Source organism: Haemaphysalis longicornis, unplaced genomic scaffold (assembly GCF_048455015.1).
Source record: "Haemaphysalis longicornis isolate Haplotype H1 unplaced genomic scaffold, Haemaphysalis longicornis Haplotype H1 scaffold_1, whole genome shotgun sequence".
NCBI classification, from domain to species: domain Eukaryota; kingdom Metazoa; phylum Arthropoda; class Arachnida; order Ixodida; family Ixodidae; genus Haemaphysalis; species Haemaphysalis longicornis.
Window position 1 is genome coordinate 308,323,510 of NW_027526203.1, and position 21,438 is coordinate 308,344,947.

Genomic DNA, 21,438 nt, shown 5'->3' on the forward strand with positions numbered 1-21,438 from the left:
CATATGAATGCGTAAGCAGCGCTGCCCCACACCGAACCCCTTCGAAGTCGGCTTCACGACTCGAGCCGAAGGCATTGCTGCGAAGACCTTCTTTTCAGGTGCGATAATGCAATCTGTTACGAAATTATGGATGCCCTTAGGCCTATTAACAAATACCTCCATAACAAACCATGCATTCCATGAAGTAATGTACAGCAAGCCTCTTTAAAGTCGGCTGCACTAATAAACCCAAATAAGTTGCTGGGAAGACATCCTTTCAGTACCAGTATAAGCAGTCTTTAATAAATACCTCTATGGATATTCATGTATCCCCATTACAATCTATACAGCAAGCTCCTTCGAAGTCAGCTTTACAAGTGAATGGCTGGGAAGACATGTGGCAATGCAGTTGGCCCTACATGAACATATCAAGGCGCCAGGGCTTTTATATCAAGCATTTTCTTAAGCGGAAAAAGTGTGTCACATCAAGCGCTTCAGATGGACAGAGCGATTACCTCCTTGAGTCCACACAGCAGATGCTTAATCGTCTGAAGGACGCTGACAGGCAGGTGCGTACTTGGACTTTTAGTAATAACTGTAACCGTGGGCGAACCGCCCTGATTCTCAGACGGCCAGGTGGTTTCCCTCTTCAGGTTTAATCTTTAGCACGAAGCAGGAGATATGATAATGCACATTCAGAAATTCTTTAGGACTTATCAAACAACCGCAACAATAAAATTGACAAAAAACGAAACATGATCATGGCCACACACAGCAGCTCTCTGTGGCCCCTGCGCAGTGTTTTTTTTTTTTTTTTCCAAATTCTACTGCGTACTTTTATAAGCACGATGTTTGAATACAAGCTTCTGAGAATAGTTTCCCCCTGCCGCAAAGTGAATTTACTGCGAGGGAGCAGCAAGGGCAAATGCGCTGCCGCTTTTATAGGGCGGCCATAAGAGTATCCGCGTCGCTGGTGAGTTGACTTGTCTAGGCCTCTTCCTCTATGCCCGAAAAAAACGTACCATTGGGGCCGCAAAAGAAACACTTGAGAAACGTGGCACCGAGCAAACATGCCTGCGGCGCGCACACTTTGAGGTTGCACAGGAGGCTTGTCTACATCTGACCTGTAGTCCGTGCAAGCAGCACCGATTTAGTTGTGGCCGCTTTTAGCCCCGTTGAGTTCAAAGCGATTTGTCATATTTATGGTACTTCGCTGCATGCGTGCGCGTTCGCCACTCGCGCTGTGCTTTGAGATAACACCCTCGATCCCTTATGTGCTGGCTCTATCAACCAACCGTACTACAGATTCGCAGCTTCTCAACGTAGAGTTCTTAATGATCTGGGGTCTGGTAAGCAATGAACATGAAAAAAATAAAAGCAAATAAACTGGCGCGTATATTTTGCGGCACCTTCACCACCATAATGTAGCATTTTTTTTTGTACACGGGCTGTGGAGCCACGAAGTGCCTCACTTGGTTTGTGTTCTCGCCAAGCTTTTTATTTTCTAAGGTTAATGTGCTACTTGGGTAAGTTGCCGAAAGCAGGACCCAGGCTGGTGTCGCCAAAAGGTGTACTACAGCTTTCACGCGTCCACAAATCACAATGGACCAAGTGCGCGCTCAGTTCTTTTTGGCTACAACGCGTTCTTTAGTGCGTGCATCAAAAACAATAAAACGTGAAGAAGCATGCAGCGCTCAACTTCTGCCGGCTGCAATGCGTTGCAAAGCAAGTACACCAGAAAAAATTGGACGCGTGTCCGCTTACTTGGTGCAAATGTCGCGGAAGGCGAGTCTGCGGCCGGCTCTACAGAGTCAGTGTTTCTCTTATCTCCCCCGCCCTCCTCTCCCGCTCTTGCTCTCCCGCCTCCTTCCTCTTACGATGGACACGGGGGAGGTGAGCTCCAGTCAGTTAGATTTTCCCGCGTTCCACTTCTCGTGCGCCATCTACTGGAACCTTTCCTTGCCACTGAACTTGGAATGATGCCGCCACGAAATGTAGGCTCGGGCGCGAGCTCTTTTGCATTCTTGGGTCAAGATGTTGTTTTCAGCCTGTATTATTTTACTTGTCGCAAATATCAAACGCACATCTATATTTAATTAAAAAAACACTGCCTAGTACGAGTCATGAATTGATGTTTTGTCTAAAATAAGCCTAATGTTTTCGTTTTGCTCAACAATGCTGACGAATGTAAAGTACGGTACCACATTTAGTGGTTTGGTAAGGTTTTGCTATATGAACTTCGTGATAAGAATTCTGTTCCTCTTTTGGCCGGGTGGCTGAATTGCGGGACAGACAGACAGACAGACAGACAGACAGACAGACAGACAGACAGACAGACAGACAGACAGACAGACAGACAGACAGACAGACAGAGCAAAACTTTCAGGTTTCAGGTAAAGTAGCCCAAGAAAGACGATCGTCTTTCAAAATAAAACAAGGAGAAACACTCGGCGGGCGCGGAATTCTTATTGGCTCTGAAGCGTTACTTGGTGCATTCATTGAAATAAGCGCGAAGAAAAGCGCATGCATTAAAACCCGCACCCGCCGCCTCAGTTGGCCTTCAGCTCCTCTGGATGCCGTGTCCCAGCAGCGTAGGAAGCGCATCTGCAACAGGTAGCAGCAGTGTGTCAGGTTTAGAGATTGTAAGCTCTGCGCCGATATCGGGAGAAACACGTCGACGAACCTAGCGAAAAGGAATGCTTTCGCATTCTGAAATCAAAAAGACGCTTAAGGTTTGTCGACAAGTTCTTTAATAGGAGGGCACTAAACGAGCACGCGCCCTTCGTTTTGAGTACCTGGCACGGTTTTTAGCAGCGATGCTGTTCAATCTGGTAATTGGGCCTGCGAACGTGCGCAGGAAAATGTCGCCGAGCGATGACGTCATCGCCCCCCGGCACCGCTCAACAGTAGCGTTGCCTAGCCGCGCTCGGGCGGGACTCGTGTCCCCACCTGTCGGAGGCGCGATACAACTTGTACAAACAAGGATTAGGATACGCATCACGGGGTGGCTCGCTCTCTCGCTTGTTGCGAGGAGTGGAGCAGTTTTGACGCTGTATAGAGAAGAATTTATGCCAAAATGAAAGAAGCCAAAAGGCCCGGAAGCGATACCGTAATCAACTTCTTAATTAGCGTCCAACACGCTAGACCCCCCAAGCCGAACGGCGGCCACCTACGAGTTCAAAAATTTTGAGCAAACGTTCGTCCCGCGGCGCCCACTGCTACTCTTGGAGCTTCCAGCAGAGCCGGTGGCCACGAGTTCATTCATCCTCATCATAATCACCAGCCTCTCCACGCCCGCTGCAGGGCAAAGGCCAGTCCCATAAATCTCCAATTACCCCGGTCCTGTGCTAACTGTGACCAATTTATCCCCGCAAGCTTGTTGATCTCATCTTCCAACCTAACTTTCTGCCGCCCCCTGCCACGCTTGCTTTCTCTAGGGTTCCACTCTGTTACCCTCACCCATACAAAAATGCCTTATGGGCGTCTATAAAAAAATGTATGGTGAGCTATGGCCGCCTATGGGTCCCTATGGTCACCCATAAAAGGGCATAAATTAGGCTATAGCTAGCTATTGAAGTGTTTATGCATCCTGCACTAAAGAATGTAAACCATACAATTCTCTTTAGACGATTATAGAACATCCTAGTGTGTTCAGTCTATAGAGTCACAGCTATTCAGGTTACTGTAGCCCGCTAAAGAAATATGTGTGGCTTCAGTTCTATAGGCTAGCCGCGACAATGCTCTTTTGGCTGGCTATAGACCATTGTTTAGCTTTAAGTCTACAGCTTGAAACTATTTAGCTGCCTTTTGCCAGCTATTGAAAAGAGTTCGTCCTAAAGCTAAAGAGAGAAAGCCATAAAAGCTCATTTGGCTGGCTATAGGCCGTTGTTTAGCTCTAACTCTACAGACTCAAAACCATTCAGCATGAGCAAGAAACTCCCACTAAATACGGATAACATACCCACAATTCAATCAGAAAAAAACGCGCTCAGGTTGCTGAGTCGGCCGCCATGTCTTGATGTCCCGCACTGTAACGGTGGCAGCCACTTATTGGTCGAACTGTTGTCACCTCGCAGCAAACTCGTACCGGCGCGTTCGGTAATTCATGAAAACACGGCATTTTGCGTCACTATGCAAAGCGGCTGGCGGCGATGTGCGGAGTTTTTATTATGTTTCTATTTAATATTTTCATTACGTTCATGAGAATTATCGTAATTTTTTTTTACCCACAACTTTCTCGCGTTTTCCGTGCCCAAAAAAATATTTTGAAAAAAAAAATAATTTACCCCACGTAATGCACGCACCCCTAAATTTACATCAATTTTTTTGAAAAAAAAAGTGCGATCATTACGCGATAAATACGGCATGTAAAGTTCATAGCAACCAGGATAGGTGCTGGTATCGTTGGGCAGCGCGGATAAGACTATATGCGCATCAAAGTTTGAAGCAATGCTCCCAATGCCAAGTTTACGAGCGTTGGTGGTTGGCAGCCTCTTTTGTGTTGCCGATTTTTTATCTCGGCCAGAAAGCTTTTCATTTAACTTTGGAAATATTCAAGGTTGACGAATCGACGCTGTACAGGTCAGGCCAATCTGTAAATGGAAGTTTGCGAGAGTTGTGCACGATTACGAAAAGCAGTTTTTTTTTTTTTCCACAAGAGTAATCATGAGGGACTAAGTTCTTGTGTATCAGGCGTTTTCACGTTACCTTACAAGACTGAAGAAGCAGCTATTAATATTTGTTACGCGGCAACACTTCAGCGTAGTGTGCCGATTAAGAGCGACGGTGGATCCTAGCTCATTGTATCTTACTGAAGTTCATATTCGGACGTGGGAAAAGAAAATGGAGAGAGAGGGGGAGAAAAGAATTAGAAATTTATTTTCCGCGCCTGTATTTTCCGCGCCTGCTGTACCTGCCGCGGTGGCTCAGTGGCTAAGGCGTTGCGCTGCTGAGCACGAGGTCGCGGGTTCTATTCCCGGCCGCGGCGGCCGCTTTTCTGATGGAGGCGGAAAGCAAAAACGCCCGTGTGTACGAGATTTCGGCTTACGATAAAGATCCCCAGGTGGTCAAAATTAATCCGGAGCCCTCCACTACGGCGTGCCTCATCGCCTGTGTTGCGTCGGCGCGTTAATCCTCTACAATCAATAATCAATAAATAGCGGCTGTTTTCAGGCACGTTTTTATCTTCTATTTATTTCGTGAGTATTTGTCGTCGATCCACCGCTTTCCCCCTTCCATCGCCTTGCAGATACGTATTTACGGTGCCCACAGCCAATAAACCTCGGCTGTTAGTCAGTGCTGTGTTTGTGCCTGTAAGATTACTTCGTCTTGTTCGCGCTGTTTCTTCTCGTTTCCCCCACAATGCTTCCTCTTGACGGGAAACAGAGAAGAAAAAGGGTGCACAACTCAGTTGATCCACGTAAGAGTCCTCCAAGGATCATTTACAACGGGTTCGCAGTAATTGGTTCGCACGCGTGGTTTACAGTAGCATGGCCCGCACAGGTAGAAAATTGGGTAAAGGCAGGCTGGAACACCTTCATCTACCACCACCGTAATGGAAGGACGCAGCGGCGACATTTCGTCTGGGTCAACGGCCCAACATAAAGATGACTTTCCGTGACCACGCGGAGCGTTTCCTTTCTTGTGCGCAAGCAACCAAGTAATGCACCACCCGCAGGTACTTCACCGACTCCCCCAAACTTATCTAATTAGAAGGCTTGTTCTAGTCCTATACGCATGCCTACTTACGTTCGATCCACTCTTCGTGAGTGGAGTTACACAGTGGCCAAGCTTCCCCTTTCGCAGTGGATGGTTCCAGCCATCTGCCCACGGAGATGTGACTCCGTAGTGTAATCCCGAAAGGAGGAGAGGTACACACATGAGCGACCCGAAGCAGACTCTGTTTATTGAATCCATTCGAGCTAAAATTGGAAGCCAGGCGGAAAGAGGCGCCACAGATCCATTGTTGCTGAAAGAGACAATGGCATGGTGTTGATTGAAACAAGCTTTTAATCACAAGTACAAGACGGCACCGAATTCACAGTGATGGAACTGCTGTGCTATTTTTAAGGTAAAAACACATAAAAACGCGTGATCAAATGTTAACCCTGTATGAGCCCCTAGTATGGCTCGCAAGACCTTCAGGTGAACTTCTGATGTACTATAAAAACGGTTTTCTTTTAAATGCACCGTCAAAGTATGAACTGAACGGAATGGTGTTTGGCTCACTCGGCAAAAGCCCCTGGCTCTGCTCTTATCGAAAATTCTTCCTATCCAATCTTTGGTGGTTCGGAGGATGCGTTTGGGAGGCGAAGGGAACAGAATTCGGAGGAGAGCCGAACAAAAAGACGGTGGGAGGCATAGAGCGGATAAAAACAGAAAGAATGTCCCGTGGCCAAGAGGAAGCGTTCACGGAGGAGAGTTCAGGAGGAGTCCTTGTTCCGCAGCGGGTGCTTGAGGGCAAGACAGGCAGAGGGCACCCAGACTGCTGGACACGGTGGTGAGGTATAGGGGGAAAGTGTCTGGAGAAGACTCGGGGGTAGGCAAGAGCGAATGCTTAATTTCTCCTACGGTTGGGGCCGAATCCGGGGAAGTTGCCGCCGAAGCCAGGGACGTTGCCTCCGAATCCGGGGACGTTGCCTCCGAATCCGGGAAGGTTACCGAAGCCCGATCGGCCAGCGAGAAAGTCGTCGTCAGCGCCAGCTCCGAAGTTGGGCATGGTGAAGGTCGGCCGCGGGCCCTTCAGCTTGCTGTCCTTGGCGTCGATGTAGCGCCGCTGGCCGTTGCGGTCCACGGTGTAGTGCCGGTCGAGGTTGACGCCCGTGCTGTCCACGTAGCCACTGCGGCCGCTGATGAGGCCGTCCGTGTCAGCGCTCTCCTGGTTGAAGGTGCTGTGGCCCCACGAGCTGCTCTCCATCTGTGTGATCGAGCCGTCGGGGTTCCTGATCACCTTCCGCTCCACGGTCTGCGCGGCGCACAGACCGACCAGCGCGGCGAGGACGAGCAACTGCAAAGAGCAAAAGCGGCCAGCCATTCGGTCAGCCACACAGGCCGGCGTACGAACAATCATGCATGCGCGGAATACTCCCTCAACTTCTACTGGACTTCAAAGGCTTCTTTTGCTTTTGTCGCATAAACCTGTCTAAACTTTTCTGACAAGTTAAAAGCCGCAGTTCATGAACTAATTGTCTTTTGTTCGTCTTCATTTTTTTTGGCCCAATGGTTGGTACCGCACACAATTTAGCAGCACTCTTTTCGGAAGCTGAGAATGGATTCCTGGGAGTAAATAAATATCGATACCACCAGCAGTGAGGTTCTACGGGCTTAAAACAAAGTTATGGCTCGTAAATAATATCCCGACATAACAAGGATTTCTTACGAAGCTTTTTGTCTTGCCGGGCTGCCTAGCAGACAGACAGACAAAGAACTTTTATTTTTGGTCCTGAGGAACTACGTTGGGGTTGTAGTTGCGGGCCGCTCCCACGTAGGGACAGGAAGGCCGCACGAAGCAGAAAGTGCCATTCTATTTTCCTCCGACATCAGAGGACGGTGGAGACCTTTATATCATCACCCCACAAATAACCAGGGCGACAAAGCACATTCGAGGTATTTATCACAACACGGTGGGAAGTCCGTGCTGTCTATGTTTTACGGCGCAACTTCAACTCGACGCAAACTGTGTGGTGATTGTGACGCGCCGTATGCGCGCAGGAACGAGGAAGCTCGGCTTTCCAAGGGCAGCTCTAAGTTGATGTTGCGAAATGGCTGCTAACTGGCAAAATCCGGATGGTTCAGGCGTCCCACGCGCTGTGGGAAGGACGCCGACACCGACACGTGGCCGAAGAAGGCCGAGTGGAAAAAAAAACTGAAATGAATCACGCAAGGCACAAAATAGCGCGCGATGCAAACTGGCTTTCATTGGACCGTGGACGGAACGCGCCCCTTTGACGAGCTTGCAAAATCATCGACGGGCACTTTCACGTTCTACGTGGACGCACGTGACAGGAGTGGCAACCTGTTTAATTATACCCGCCTAACAGCGCTGAAAAACGGCTGCCATCAAGAGGCTCATGTTTTTCGAGCAACGGTGCCAATAAATGAGTCAGCGCTGGGTTCCAGTACGACAGTACTATAGGAAAGCCCAAGCATTGCAAGGGAACGGCCTCTTAAAGCTGGCCTGGCGTATTTCGGTATGATGAGCTAAACAGGCAGACTATGCATTGTAACCGGCGGATAATTGAGACAATTAACTGATCATTGTTAAAATTTTATTGTAATGCCAGCTCAATGAATACAGGTTATCTCCCAACAACAGGTCAAGGGTGAAATTAAATGCAAATTTTCCAGTTTTGTTTTGCTTACATGCTACACACCTTCGGACACATTGTATTGTTCTATCGTCATCATAAACAGCCTCGTTAAGTTCACTGCAGAACGATAAATAAAATTTCTCACCTGTCGCGCAAAAACGCAATATTTACGTGTGGTTACAGCCGCGCCCTCATGCAGTGGGGATAATTGGGACGCTTACCTACCGCAGCTTTCCGGACTCTTACAAACTGGCATTATCGCGGTGACCCACAGCTGGGTGGAGGCCGAATAAAGTAACATGCTATGGGCTGATTTCCTCAAGGTAGGACTTCTTGCTTTCATTCTCGCAAATGCGAGCTAAGTTTACTGGTTCAGCGCGGCTCGCACATGCGCCCACCTCTTCACGCGCGAGTCTGCCGAGAAAACGTCCGTGCGACGCACGTTAAACATGAAACAAAATGAAACGATCCCCCGAGGTTTTTCTTTAACCCGAGTCACACGTACCATTTTCTCTTCGACTCACGCGCAAATTCGGTAATAAGTTTGGAACCGGTATTGAAAAGGCCTTTATAAAGTGTTGTACTGTTAGTGAGTGTTCCGTGAATACGTATATCGGGCGTAATCAATTCGCCTTTTTTTTTCTTTTTGCAGTGCCCATGCCTCTCAGCAGGCTGTTTCTTTGCCTGGCAGAACAATTTATCTCGTCGGGATAATAAATAATACGATACTTACGAAGCGATCGTCTAACGTTGCTTAACATGCGGGGATGGCATTTGTACTTTTTGTTGTCTGTTCATGAGCGGTATACAGGAAGAAGGTAAATAAAGCCAAAAAGGTGGCTTGGAGAAAACTGAAACATAATGTGCGCTTTAACCCGACTAGCAGCAATTACACGGGCGGGTGTTTTCGAGCGGAACTCACTGAGGCGAAACGGCGTACACAAGGCGATACGGCCCTAACGAGTGCCGGACAGGAGCTGGCGGAGACGATTATTGCACTCGGGAAACAGCAATCAGCCGCGAAAAGCCCGGAAAGTCCGGGAGAACACCGCTTCCAAGGATGACTGCAGGTCCATACTCTCCACAATGTAACGGACTCCTGCAGAGGAAATCGGTTTCTCGCGCCGGCGGAATTGAAGCGAGCAAGGCCACTGCTTGGCCCCGGCGCCTGCTCGAGGGGAACACCTTCGCGTTATCGCCCGCGCATGCAGCACCTGAGACAAGTTGCGCCGAGCGAACCATTTTCCCCGCATTTTTCGCCGTGTCGCACACACTAGCCACAGAAGAGGGAAGGGGGGGGGGGGATACTTGTACGCAGAAACATTTTTTTCCCGCGAGCAACACGTTTTCGTCCGAATAATCAGTCATGCTGCTTACAGTCGCACCTCTCCGAGCGAGGGAAATAAAAAAAACGTGACGATTTTTTCTAACGTACAGTCATGGACAAACCAAACGCCATCACACAAATATGAACCAGAACAGGCCAATAGCGCGATTGCTTTCCATGCAGTAACAAATTACGGAAAAGGGGCTTTCCAAATATGCCAGTAACGTGCCATTATGTCACCTCCACGAACCGCATTTTTCAGTTTTGGGTGTTGTGGTCGATATTCTGTGTTCGCATTTCATTTGTCCATGACTGTACATACCTACTTAAATACCTCCGCCGGTTGCGAAAATGTGGCCCCTCACCAGTTGCTCATACCAAGCCCAAAAGAAGTGAGATTTAATATACACGCTGCTGATCACGCAACTAATGAAAAAAAAGTCGCGATTTTTTGTCTTCCGCATGTATAATACTGAAGGGTTATTCCCTATATTTGTGTGCATAAATTATTACGTGGCTATGTGAGGGCGCGCATGTGAACATTTTGATTAGGCTGTTGGCCTGCGTTCATATAGCCGCTATTTATTGATGGTACGGTACACGACCGGGTTAACACCGCTTGGCTTCACTGCCTGTCTCCCAGTGTACCCTTCCTTCTTAGTTTTCTTCCAGGCGCCGCAAGAAATAAAGCTCGGTTGCAAGCGAAAAGTTTTTTCGCCGCGCTCGTTAAATTCCAGCCTGCTTTAAATGAACACAGATACGTTTTTTCGTACTCTTAATCTTAAATGAAATGTCACAAACAAGTTACTGAAGAGTCGTATTTTTCACACCTTTCCTTTGATATAGTTGTGTATACGCTTGATTGGGCTCTGAAAGAATGCTTAATGCCCCTCCCCGAAGGGTTAACACTCCTGGGAAACGATGCCGGGCAATAATGCCAACACGCAAATTTGTTGTCGGGAAGCCATTCGTAGATAAGATTATCGTTCTGGATTGACACCTCTAGATGTACCCTAGCGTAAATAGTTGCAATGAATTCATTACCGGTGGTCAACCGAACAAGAAAGAAAATGTAAGCGTTGTCGGAGCCTCATCCCTTGAAGCTTTGTAGGCTGTTTATTTACCTCTAGTTGGCCACAGTCAAGACATAAAGCACGTGTATTCACGTTGTTAAAGGGCGCTACCAGCGCAATTTTTTGAAATACTTCGGTGTCCTTATGCGCTATGCGCCCACGTTTTTAATTGAGGAAAGTGGGCCAAATCTGTGCAACCTAAAGATTGCAGCTAGGGTCTAAAAATTCGCTTAGGTTCACTTCGGCGCAATGCCCCGGAATCTCCCATCACTTCGATTAAAGGCGATCATTTAGAAAGCATCGAGGCGTCCCAGGCAATCACATTTATATTTACATCTAGACTGAATTTATTAGAGCATAGTTTACGAAGATTGCCTGCCAGGCATAATAACGGAACAAGTAGAAATATCTACGGCAGTTTCCTGACTGTTTATGCGGATAGTGGACGATGAGGGAGAATTTGAGAGGCACCGCCTGCAGTACCTCTCTCGGGCTTTGAGAAACACGTGGCAATTTCTCGATGAGTTATCACTCGGTGGTTGGCGCGTCGTGCCAATAATCTGCGGAGCTGGCACTACAGTATGGTTTCATACGGCAATACGGCAAGGTTTAAAAGAATGGCTGTAAGGGATGCTTCGATATGTCCTTCTTTTTTTTTATTTACTACGTGACTAATCCGCTACAATATCCGCCACTGACATCACGTGATCTCGTCCACTCAAACAAACGGTTACTTTCTCACGGCTTTTGTTACCAAGACGTTACCCTAGATGACTTCTTTTTGTTGGAGTCGGGGGGCGCGACTCGTCATAATCGTGGCTGTTTATATATCTGGAGCAGGGCGCCGACGTTACGTAATGAATTTTAAAACCTGATGCCGCGACAAGCGACAGCTCGGTGTTCCAGCGAAACATTTTGCCCAAGACCATCATGATGTGTAAAATGGCGCTGCTGCACGGGCGGTCGACAAGCATCGCAACATAAAGGAGGAAACAGCCGGCAGGCCTAATGGCTACACCAAAAAATGAGCTCGGGGCTAACAGGGTTAGAGACAACCAGCGCGAGTGCGCGAACCAGCGAAGTGGTAGTCAGGACTCGTTTTAAGAGGGCGAATTAGCTACGAACATCATGAGCTCATCCCGCAAGAAGAAAGATGAGCCGGGCTCTTGTTTATTATAACAACGGGTGATGACAGGTATACTCCCGGCGGCGATATGCGTACTTATAAGTTGGAAAGCTAGAAATCAGAGACCGACCAAGCCCAAACGGATCCGACAAGAGGCCTTAAAGACGTACGTAGCAAGCACGCTTGAATGACGAGCACGGTTCTAGCAAGCACGCTTGAATGACGAGCACGGTTCTGGCAGGCTAAAAATGGCGAACCGAAAAGCTGCAACTACGTGCAAGAACAGTTTACACTAGCATGCGACCAAGGAAAGGAACATAGATACGAAGTTTGGGCCGTTATCTGAGGCGCCACAGCGCATGCGCTAAGTCTCCGCCAAAGGCTCGAGATTTCCTGGAAGAGGAAAGCGACTGGTGGTGCGGTGATGGAAATTGTGCGAACAAAACAAAACGAACCGGCGAAGAGCAGCAGCAGCAAATAATAATAAAAAAAAAAGGTTCAAGGGGGTTTGCTGTCGACAGCGCACCGGCAGGTCGCATCCCGGACGGACGAACGAACGACCCCGCGCCTCCCTCCGCCGGAAAGGAAGGAGAAACGGGAAAAAAAAAAAAAAAAAAGCCTACCGCCGTCAGCTGCATAGGAAATCCGTTGTTCTTTGTGTCAGGCTGGAGTGGGTAGACAAGAAGCGACCGACGAAAAAAGAGCCTCGAGTCGGCCGATTATGCCTGCCGCCTCCCTTCCTTCGAAAAGTTTCCGTTTGCGTCGACCCGCTTGCCGCGTGGAACGCTAACTCTTCGGTAGAACAGCCAGCGCGCAAATACGGGCACGGTCCGCCGCCGGCTGGCCTGGGCCGTCTCAAACCTTGCTTTTCCACACTGATAGTACGTGCACACATTGCCTGGAGGCTCATTTGTAAACTGCACGGGGTGCAACTCTTACCAACGGGCACTGCCGCCGGCGTCGTTCATAAGCTCTGCCGTTACATCCACCAACGCCTAGACAGATTCATGATGTTCTGATAAGCTGAACCAGCTATCACTTCGGGGTACTTAGGTTTAGGCATCTACGGCCCCTTAATATAGGTTGTTAATAAAGTAGACATGCGCAAACAAACAGATTGAGTTCATATTAAAGCTAAATATTCCAGAAGCGCGGCTATTAAGTATAGATATTTTTGAGGGAGGTCATAGCGCAACGATACCTTACTATAGAAAAAATGAATTGTTTGGAAGTAACCGAACTGGAAAAAACTAGCTGTGAACTGACCCCTCTCGGCAAAGAAGCGGAAATGAGCGTGTTTCGCTGTCCTCGTGGGGCGAACACGACGCAGGCGCACTCAGCAATGTTAGCACCAGGATCACACATGATCCAAGTAATCACGAAATCGACCATGAAATGGACAAAATCGACATTTCCTACGGTTGCTGTATGGACACATAATATGTCAATATCTGCTGTTAATATAACACTTACTTTAAATTGACAAAAAAGAAAATGAAAGAACGGACGGATGGCGTTCGTAACCCCCTGCCACAGTTCACCATACAGCCTGCGGGTAGCGTATCTTGCAGACCTCTTGTGCCGTGGAAGCACAAGTAATTTTCGGTGGAGGAACACAAAAGCACGGCTGGTAGGCATTCGATCACTGCTGCTGTTTTTTTCTCACGAAAGCAACATGAAAATGTGGGGCCCGAACCACAATAGGCCGACGGTACTCTAGGTCACGAGCTGGGAGCTGGCTATCCCCTGGGAGCAGTCAGTCAGCCAGTTCAGTGCTACACGCCTCCTCAAGCCCAAGCCCACCTCCCCCATAGCCTCCCGCCCGTACCTCACTGTTCGGGCGGATAGTGCGCATAACAAAGCAACCTGAGGCGACCGCAGCGTACACTCAGCGTGATTCGACGAGTGCGTTGCGCTTGAGATCACAAGGTAGATTATACATTCCCCAGAATACGTGTAATGGAAACAAAAGTGCCGCGGCCAGTCGGGCAGGTGCTTTCAGCCGCCTGGAGCAATCGGGTATTCCGGTGGCCGCCCTCCCAGGGTAGCTCCGGAGCTTCTTTCTCTCTCCGGGGAGCTTTTCTCCGAATTCGGCCGATGCCCCTGGGACGCCGAGAGACGCTGTTTGTCTCTCTTTCGGCAGGCATAGCCAGCCCAATGTGGCCCTCTTGTCTGCAACCGGGGTTTTCCCGGCCAATTTGCCACGCGCCAACGCTCGGCTCTCCTCGCCCTTCCTCTCCAAACGACGCCCGGCCAAGGTCATTGGCTTCATCCGGTGGATGGCCACGTTGCGCTCCTTTTATCGCTGGCCACCCACCCTACGCCCCCCAACGAGAGCGAAAACCTTCCAAACAACCTGTTCGCACAGGGTGTGTCGTGCACCGGCAAGCAACAGTGTCCTAGACCTATGACAACCCTTTGTTGTGCGTCTCACTCTCACTCTTCAGTCGTGTCATGAACGTAACGACACATAACAGACAAACGACAGCTGACCTCACAGTGCCTTGTGAAGTGGGGCGAGACACAACCACAGGATGCAAATAAAGCGAGTTCTGTGAAATACTTCAAATTACAATCCATTGCCGATACATTAGCGCAGTTATTGTAAGTAATGTAAATCTGAAAGAAGCAGAAGTTTGCACCATGCAAAGCAAAAGACCTAAGTACACTTCGCCGGAATCGCGATGCGTGTTCCGAGGAAATTGGTCGTGACTGTCGATGTATTAGTGCCTACATAGAGAGCGAAAGTGCTCATCGCCTTAAGCATGAATTTCATCGTAACTGGGTTCCTTTTAACGAGAGTGTACTGTATTTAAAGTGAATGCTGGAGTAAGGCATTCATTGTATATCTTAAAATGACCAGTGTGCTCAAGCAAGCATTTTTGCAGATAAACGCCGCCAAAGTTGGCCACTGCCAAGGTAGCGGCGGATGCCTGCCTTGTGGTTCTTTTAATAACAGAGTTACACATTCATTGCATACCTTCTTTCATTAATTGTATAGCTGCTTCCAATAACAGAGTTTCGCTACTTCTATTATTTGTAAGGGGTCCCGATATGCACTGCTTCAGCCCGTGCTCATATTTCATATTTTATCCTCTCCACTGGTTGGGTTTCACATGGGTTTCGGAGATTATTGTACTCGCATAGTTGTTCTGATGTCTCCTTACCCACAGCAAAATTTTGTTTGTCTTTACTCCTTACTTCTTTATAATTGTATTTATTTAGGAAAACTGTTAAGCCTTCCAAATTTAAGTCGTGAGTCCTTTTGTGCATGTCACTCGAAGGTTTACTTATTAAGACGGTGCCTTGATTGAGTATCAAGCTGCTTATATGTCTCTCCTGTGAACTCTTACCAGTACAGTTTTCTAAAAAAATTTAACAATAGCTACAGAGCGGATGTAAACAAGGACACAGAAAGACGACGGGACGAGCGAGCTGTCCCGTCGTCTTTCTGTTTCCTTCTTTATATTCGCGCTGTAGCTATTATAAAAATGGATTGCCAACACGCCCAACAGCACACCTTGTTAAGTTCCTAAACGCGCCTCGCAAGGTGCATGCATATGAAAGTCAGCACTCGCCGACAAGTCGGCGCAAACATTGCTCGGGTTTTCACTGCAGCCTTATGGTCGTGTGTTCAACCTAGTTGCCAGGATATTTTGAGCCTCCGGTACTTGGTAAGTAGCCGGGAATTCTTTCCAGCATGCCCTAATACCTATACCAGCCTTAAAAAGAATCCTTATTTCCATAGGAACGATAAAAAGCTACAGGGAATCGGGTAAATGCTACGCATACTGCGATAACTTGACAAAAGCTTACAGTCCCCCTGCGATGTCCGCACAGAATGTTGAAGCTTGAACGACCATAAGATCAGCTTAGTCACTTCTCGGCCGATAAATAATGCTGTCCCCTTTGTATTTTCTTGCAAAGTACTTTAAGAAAGACCGTTTTCATTCCGAGAAAAAACAGCTTGTTTGCAGAAGCTTATCGGAGAAAGAGTGGCTTTGAAGAAGAAGCTCATCCTTTTTCTTGTTGCCAGTCATGTACTTCTCTCTTCCTGCTTGCGCTCGCGCAGCTAACCATAAAATCCTTTTTGTTAGGGAGCCAGGCTCTAGGAGAGGCGCGATGTGCCGTGCTGAACATTATGCGGGGGGAAAGCACTGATTTTGTCGTATTGTCAGCACAGGCACTGACGCGTACGTATGGAAAACTATAAGGCTGAAGACACAAATGGGGGCACAGTACTGCGTAAGCTTGTAATGCTAGCACAAAATCCCTGAAGCGAGAGTTGAAATAGCTAAACATGCTACATTTCACCTCCCCCGAAACCCTCTTATTCTCTTGGCTCGTGACACACGCGGACGAAAGATTTGTCCCCATAAACCCGTTTTTACCATAAAACATAAAAACAAAAGTTCGGCCCCCAAATTAACGCGAAGTTTCCTTACTACCATTTAAGAGGTCATTTGAACGTCTGAGAAACAAAAAGGGGACTCGCAAAGAAAAGCGATTACTGTCTGTAGGGGGGTCCCATTACTGACACGCAAGGTGAAGCGTAACCATGATTTTTAAACGCGACTTTCGCGCCTGTAAGCAAGTTATTCAATTAAGATTTTGTTTTCTATTTATCTCGCTCGAGAAAAGAAATCCACGCCTTCGGCAAGAACGAAATCGGAGTGTAATTTTGTTACCTAATTTGACTTTTTTTAGTTTTTCTTATCTGTTTCCCATTATTCCATCTTACGGGCTGCAAACAGTGTCCACAATTACCATGAGTTTTCGAAAGAGCCCATCGACTTAACCGGGAGATTTCGTCGACGACGCTTATCGCGGTCGAGCGAGAAGTCGTTCTATTGCGAAAGCTTCTCTGAATAGCCGTAAACCGCGTTGCCTACCGGAACAGAAGTACCAGAAAGCACGGGAATCGCTTAAGGATCGAGGCCAACGTTGTAAGTACGGATCCGAGCCTAAGGACTTTCAAGTGGCTTCCAGCAAATGCTCCGCGAGAAGAAATTTAAAGTCGGAAAGTCGAGAAGATGTTGCGCAGTACGACCAGAGACACGGACCTTCTTCGCCCTCAGCCGCTTCAAGCGACGTTCACCCAAAGGGAGCAAAAAAAAAAAAAAAAAAACTCGTGTTTGTGGGTACAGGCGGTACTGAACGCGCGTCTCACTCGGTGCGAGGTCCATGTAGGAAGCGTAATTCAGTGGGCATTATGAGGATACGTGGCAACGGTAATACGCCAGAAATTGTTGATTGATTGATTGTAGGGTTTAACGCGCCGACGCAACGCAGGCGATGAGGCGCGCCGTATTGGAGGGCTCCGGATTAATTTTTGACCACCTGGGGATCCTTAACGTGCGCGGAAATCTCGTACACACGGGCGTTTTTGCTTTTCGACACCATTACAAAAGCGGCCGCCGCGGCCGGGAGTCGAACCCGCGACCTTGTGCTCAGCAGCACAACGCCTTGACCACTGGGCCACCATGGCGGGTGCCAGAAATTGTTCCAACATCGAAGGTGTTTAGCAAATCGTAATTTTTCGTTTCCTCAGTTAAAAATACCAAGCAGTTGCTGAGTGCGCCCACGTGATCGCGAGCCTCGCGGCGGCTGCCCGGTAGTTCACAAAACCCACAAATTCATAGCGCTCGTGTGGGCGTGCCTCACGATGACCGCCGAGTTTCCCCTGCACAAGTTTGTCAAGTAAAGCATACCCACTTTGAGGAGATTGGCCAAGATTAACAAAAAAAAAAACCCCTCCAGCTTTCGCCGTCATCGTGGCAACAGTTGCTCGTAACGAGAAAGAATCCAGCGTCCGCCGTAATAGTGGCAACACTAGCTCGGGACGAGAAAGACACGTCATAGCGCACGCCCGCCCCTCCAAGGTGATGTCCAATGATGAACACTTCCAAGAAAATGAAAGATGCTCACACTTACAGCAACAGTTATGGAGCAAAGGTCGCTGCGGCAACGAAGAAGAAGCAAAGCGGCTACAATCGTCGGCTTAAACCTTCGTGATAGTCGTGAAGGTTGCGTACAGCTTAGACAGCTTCGCTACCTTCAGGTCTTACGCGTTAGTGTGAGCTTTCTTCATTTTTTATGGTGACTGACGGGAATACGGCATGTGGTGTTTTCTATAAATCCGGTTCACGGTTTTAAGTTCACTCTGCATAGATTAAAAAATAGATATTGTGGTACAAACTCAGCTGCCAATAAAATCTACCAATAATAAATGAAATTTGTTCCGACGGGGTTGGAAAGCAGAGTGCACAACGGGCAACAATATCTAAACCTCAGCGCAATTTCTAAACGTTCAATTGGCAAAAGCTAGTGTGCCCCCTGCTCGCGACCGCGTTAACGAACGAAATAATTGATTCTTGGGGCTTCACATGCGCCTTTTCTTAATTGTTTTAGTCGCCATTGTGATAACTCATCATGCCAGACGCTCCGACATGAACGGTCTTCAGATGCCTGCACTTTCAACTAAACCTGCCGAATATTCCGATGTACGAACGTGGAATCTTTCAAGGTGATTTTTCCTTCGCACGCGTACATTGAAAATATTTTGCTAGTCTACATTCCATTCTTATTGTTCTTGAATGGAAGGAACCTGTCTATGTCAACCATAATTTTTTCAATCTCTTCAATTAGCTTCAACACCTTATGATCCCCCATTTTGCCGTAAGACTACGCATTGAGCTTTCTTGATTTCGTTTTGCAACTCGATAAACGAGCTGTTACTTTTCCCAGAGGTTTACCCCGATACGTCAAAGCCTTATCTGCCCCGTAAATTTCTAAATAGCCTTTTTCTGGGTGCACTATCAGAAACAGTAAGTTAATAAGTGAAAAACTGTGCAGTGAATAACGGACTATACAAATTTATGAGTCAAGAAATGCGATGCTAGTTCTACCACGCCGGCGCCTTTTTCTCTTATAATTACCAATTCTCTGCATAAAAAAATCTCTTCATAAAAAAATTCACTAGAGTATTAAGAGTCAGATCCTCGATGGCACTAGATTATTCAGGGGCGCCTGCTTGGTTTTCAGATTTAAAGGCAACGAGGTATTTTACATATTTGCACTATTAACCGCGTATTGCGCTCATGAAATCATCTCCAATAAACACTTCAACTGACATTTGCAGAGCCGATTAGTCGGTATACAGAAGCGGCAAAAGTTTCGCTTAGTAATGCGCCTCCGCACGTTCATTGAGAATTCGGCTGGCGGGAACACGTAACTCGGTTAACTTTCCCGCCCCTATCACTCCTTCGGCTGCGGTGCATGAAATATTGTTCGACTCGATAACTTTATCCGCAATATTCAGCGTCCAACGGTCGCTATTCGCACTGAAACCCGCAGAGATGTTTTCACTGGGTTTTCGCTAGCTTAAATAACGCGGTTACACTTCTGGAGTGCCTGGAGCACTCGTCCTATTCTTAGAGTTCCAAGTCGACGGAAAATTCGCTGTCAGGTAGATGCATCTTGTGTGTGTTGCACCTGTACGTTCTACAATACGTAAACATGCGCCAAAGCTGGCCTCGCCGCTCGTACCATCGCATCGTCCCGTGTCGCTGCCGACGGGCAGCGGCGCGAGACGCCAAGATAGGGCCGAGGCGGCCGAAAGTGAAAGCCCGAGAGCAAACTCACCAGTTTCATTGTGCCTTTGTTTACAGCGGGTAGTCCCGGTCTCGAGAGCGGTAGAAAAGCGTCGGTCTTGGAGAGCAAGGGACGACTTTCAAGGTCTCCGCAGAGCCACTTGGTTTTTATACCGGTTGCCGGTTGCACCACCCCGGCGACGGAAACGCGAGGGGAGCTGGCTTTGCCTACAGCGGGCACGGGGCAAAGCGAGAGGGCTGCGCTGAGAGGGAGGGCCGGCAAAGGGTTTTCCCGCCCGTCGAACGCCTCTCGCCCCCAGCTGATGTGGACAGGATTGCGCTCCGGTGTGAGTCAAAATCCTCTCGTCACAACAGCACACGCCTGCCGAAGGCGGACCGATTCGGTGGAAAGGGGAGGCATGCGGCCAGGCTTGGCTCGCCTGCCTGTACATTTCCCTCACGCAAGCCCTGTTTGAACTTCGCCGGTGCAACGGGCCAGCGGAATCAAGCACTCATCGATACTACGCCGCAGACGTCGTAATTAAAGAGCATACGCACCTTAGATCATGGCCTCGTTCTTTATGGAATGAAGACCAAGGTCACGATCGAAAGGCGAGGCCCGAGAGAGCAACGGCGCGCAACAAGTTTACTCTCTCGCGGAACCTTTCGATCATGCCCGGCGAGACTTACATTCTGGTATGCATTACAGATTTTTTACGCGCAAATTGTCGAGATATCGACTACGGTCCGAATCGTCGCCACCAGCCTATGTACACTGCAGGACGAAGGAACCTCCCGAGACTTCAAGCGCTCCTATCCAGCTCTGCCTGAGTCCAGTTTTTGTCTCCGTATTTCTTTAGGTCGTCCATGTTCGTTGATACTTGATCCGTACTCGGTTATAATTTCTGATATTCAATTTTTACAATTTTTCGATTGCAGGTGAATATTTGGGCGTTCTTATACACGAAGTTTAAGTGTAGGCGAATGTCGAGATTTCAAATACGTGTCGAATATTTTTGTCAGTCTTGTCACATTTGATCCGAGACTAGGATATTCGGTATTTTCATGCTTTCTATCACTGTCAAATAGTATTGAAAAACAGTACGATTAGTCATGGCTGCAGCATCACCTACAGGTCTAAACTACTCTGAACATTTATAAAAACGTCTTCTGATCATACAGTATGTGAGGCTGCATTTCCAGTAAACTATTCAAGTTGGACAGAAACCTTTTCCCCGCAGATACCCTCATCCTTTGGCTGCATTTTCACTATAGGGATCAAATAGGGGCCGCAAAAGGCTCTGAATGACGTGTACGATACGCAGAAAACGCTTTTGCTGCGATGGTTGGGTTTCTCTGGTGTTCCGACGTGTTAACAATCGCCAGGAGACCTATGGAATATTTTGTCATCTTTAATAAAAAATAACTATGCAAAGGCTCAGTCACCTTACAAACATGAATCACGCCACCCAACAGTACCCCTATAAACGTTTCCAAAAAATGATACGAATGAGAGCTTTATCATTGTGATAACCGAAAAAAAAAACACAAAAGATGTACAGCATCATTTTCAGAATAAGGTACAAGGTTAACTGGTCGTAACAACTGTGTTTGTCGAACGGCTTTCCCCGCACGGAAATTGTCGTTCTTTAGCGTCCTTTGAAAACGATCGCTTTAGCTGCAGCCAGGATGACGGAAGAGTAAGCCGAAAACTTGTAAGGCATTACCAACAGGGGTTTATGCAGAATTTCGATTTTGGGGGGGTGTCGATGGGATGTTTGGGGGGGGGGGGGGGGTGTTGTATAAATCCCTAGGCAGGGTGCTTGTGTTTGTGGAATCTTTTTGGGGGGGGTGTCGAAGTCCTTCTGGGGGGGTGTTCGGGCGGTGTTAGGGGGGTTTGTATAAGTCACTGATTACCAATTACAATGATCTCTTCACAAATATCGTTCGAAATTCCCAACTTGCAAGCAACAAAAACCGTATTGAAAGCTAACTATGAGGGCTTTAATCCTGGTGCTTATAGGTTGTAAAC

General features: G+C 47.9%; 1 protein-coding gene across 1 annotated transcript; it reads right to left on the minus strand.

Moving 5' to 3' along the window:
* Positions 1-5,860: 5,860 nt before the first annotated feature.
* Positions 5,861-19,617, minus strand: LOC144149847 (uncharacterized). The gene is made up of 3 exons (XM_077681545.1): positions 19,459-19,617; positions 6,550-6,985; positions 5,861-5,947 (listed from the first exon to the last, which is right to left on the minus strand). Exons 1-3 carry the CDS (start codon positions 19,465-19,467, stop codon positions 5,901-5,903), a joined length of 492 nt encoding a protein of 163 aa, XP_077537671.1. The 5' UTR covers positions 19,468-19,617; the 3' UTR covers positions 5,861-5,900.
* Between the last annotated feature and the right edge of the window lie 1,821 nt (positions 19,618-21,438).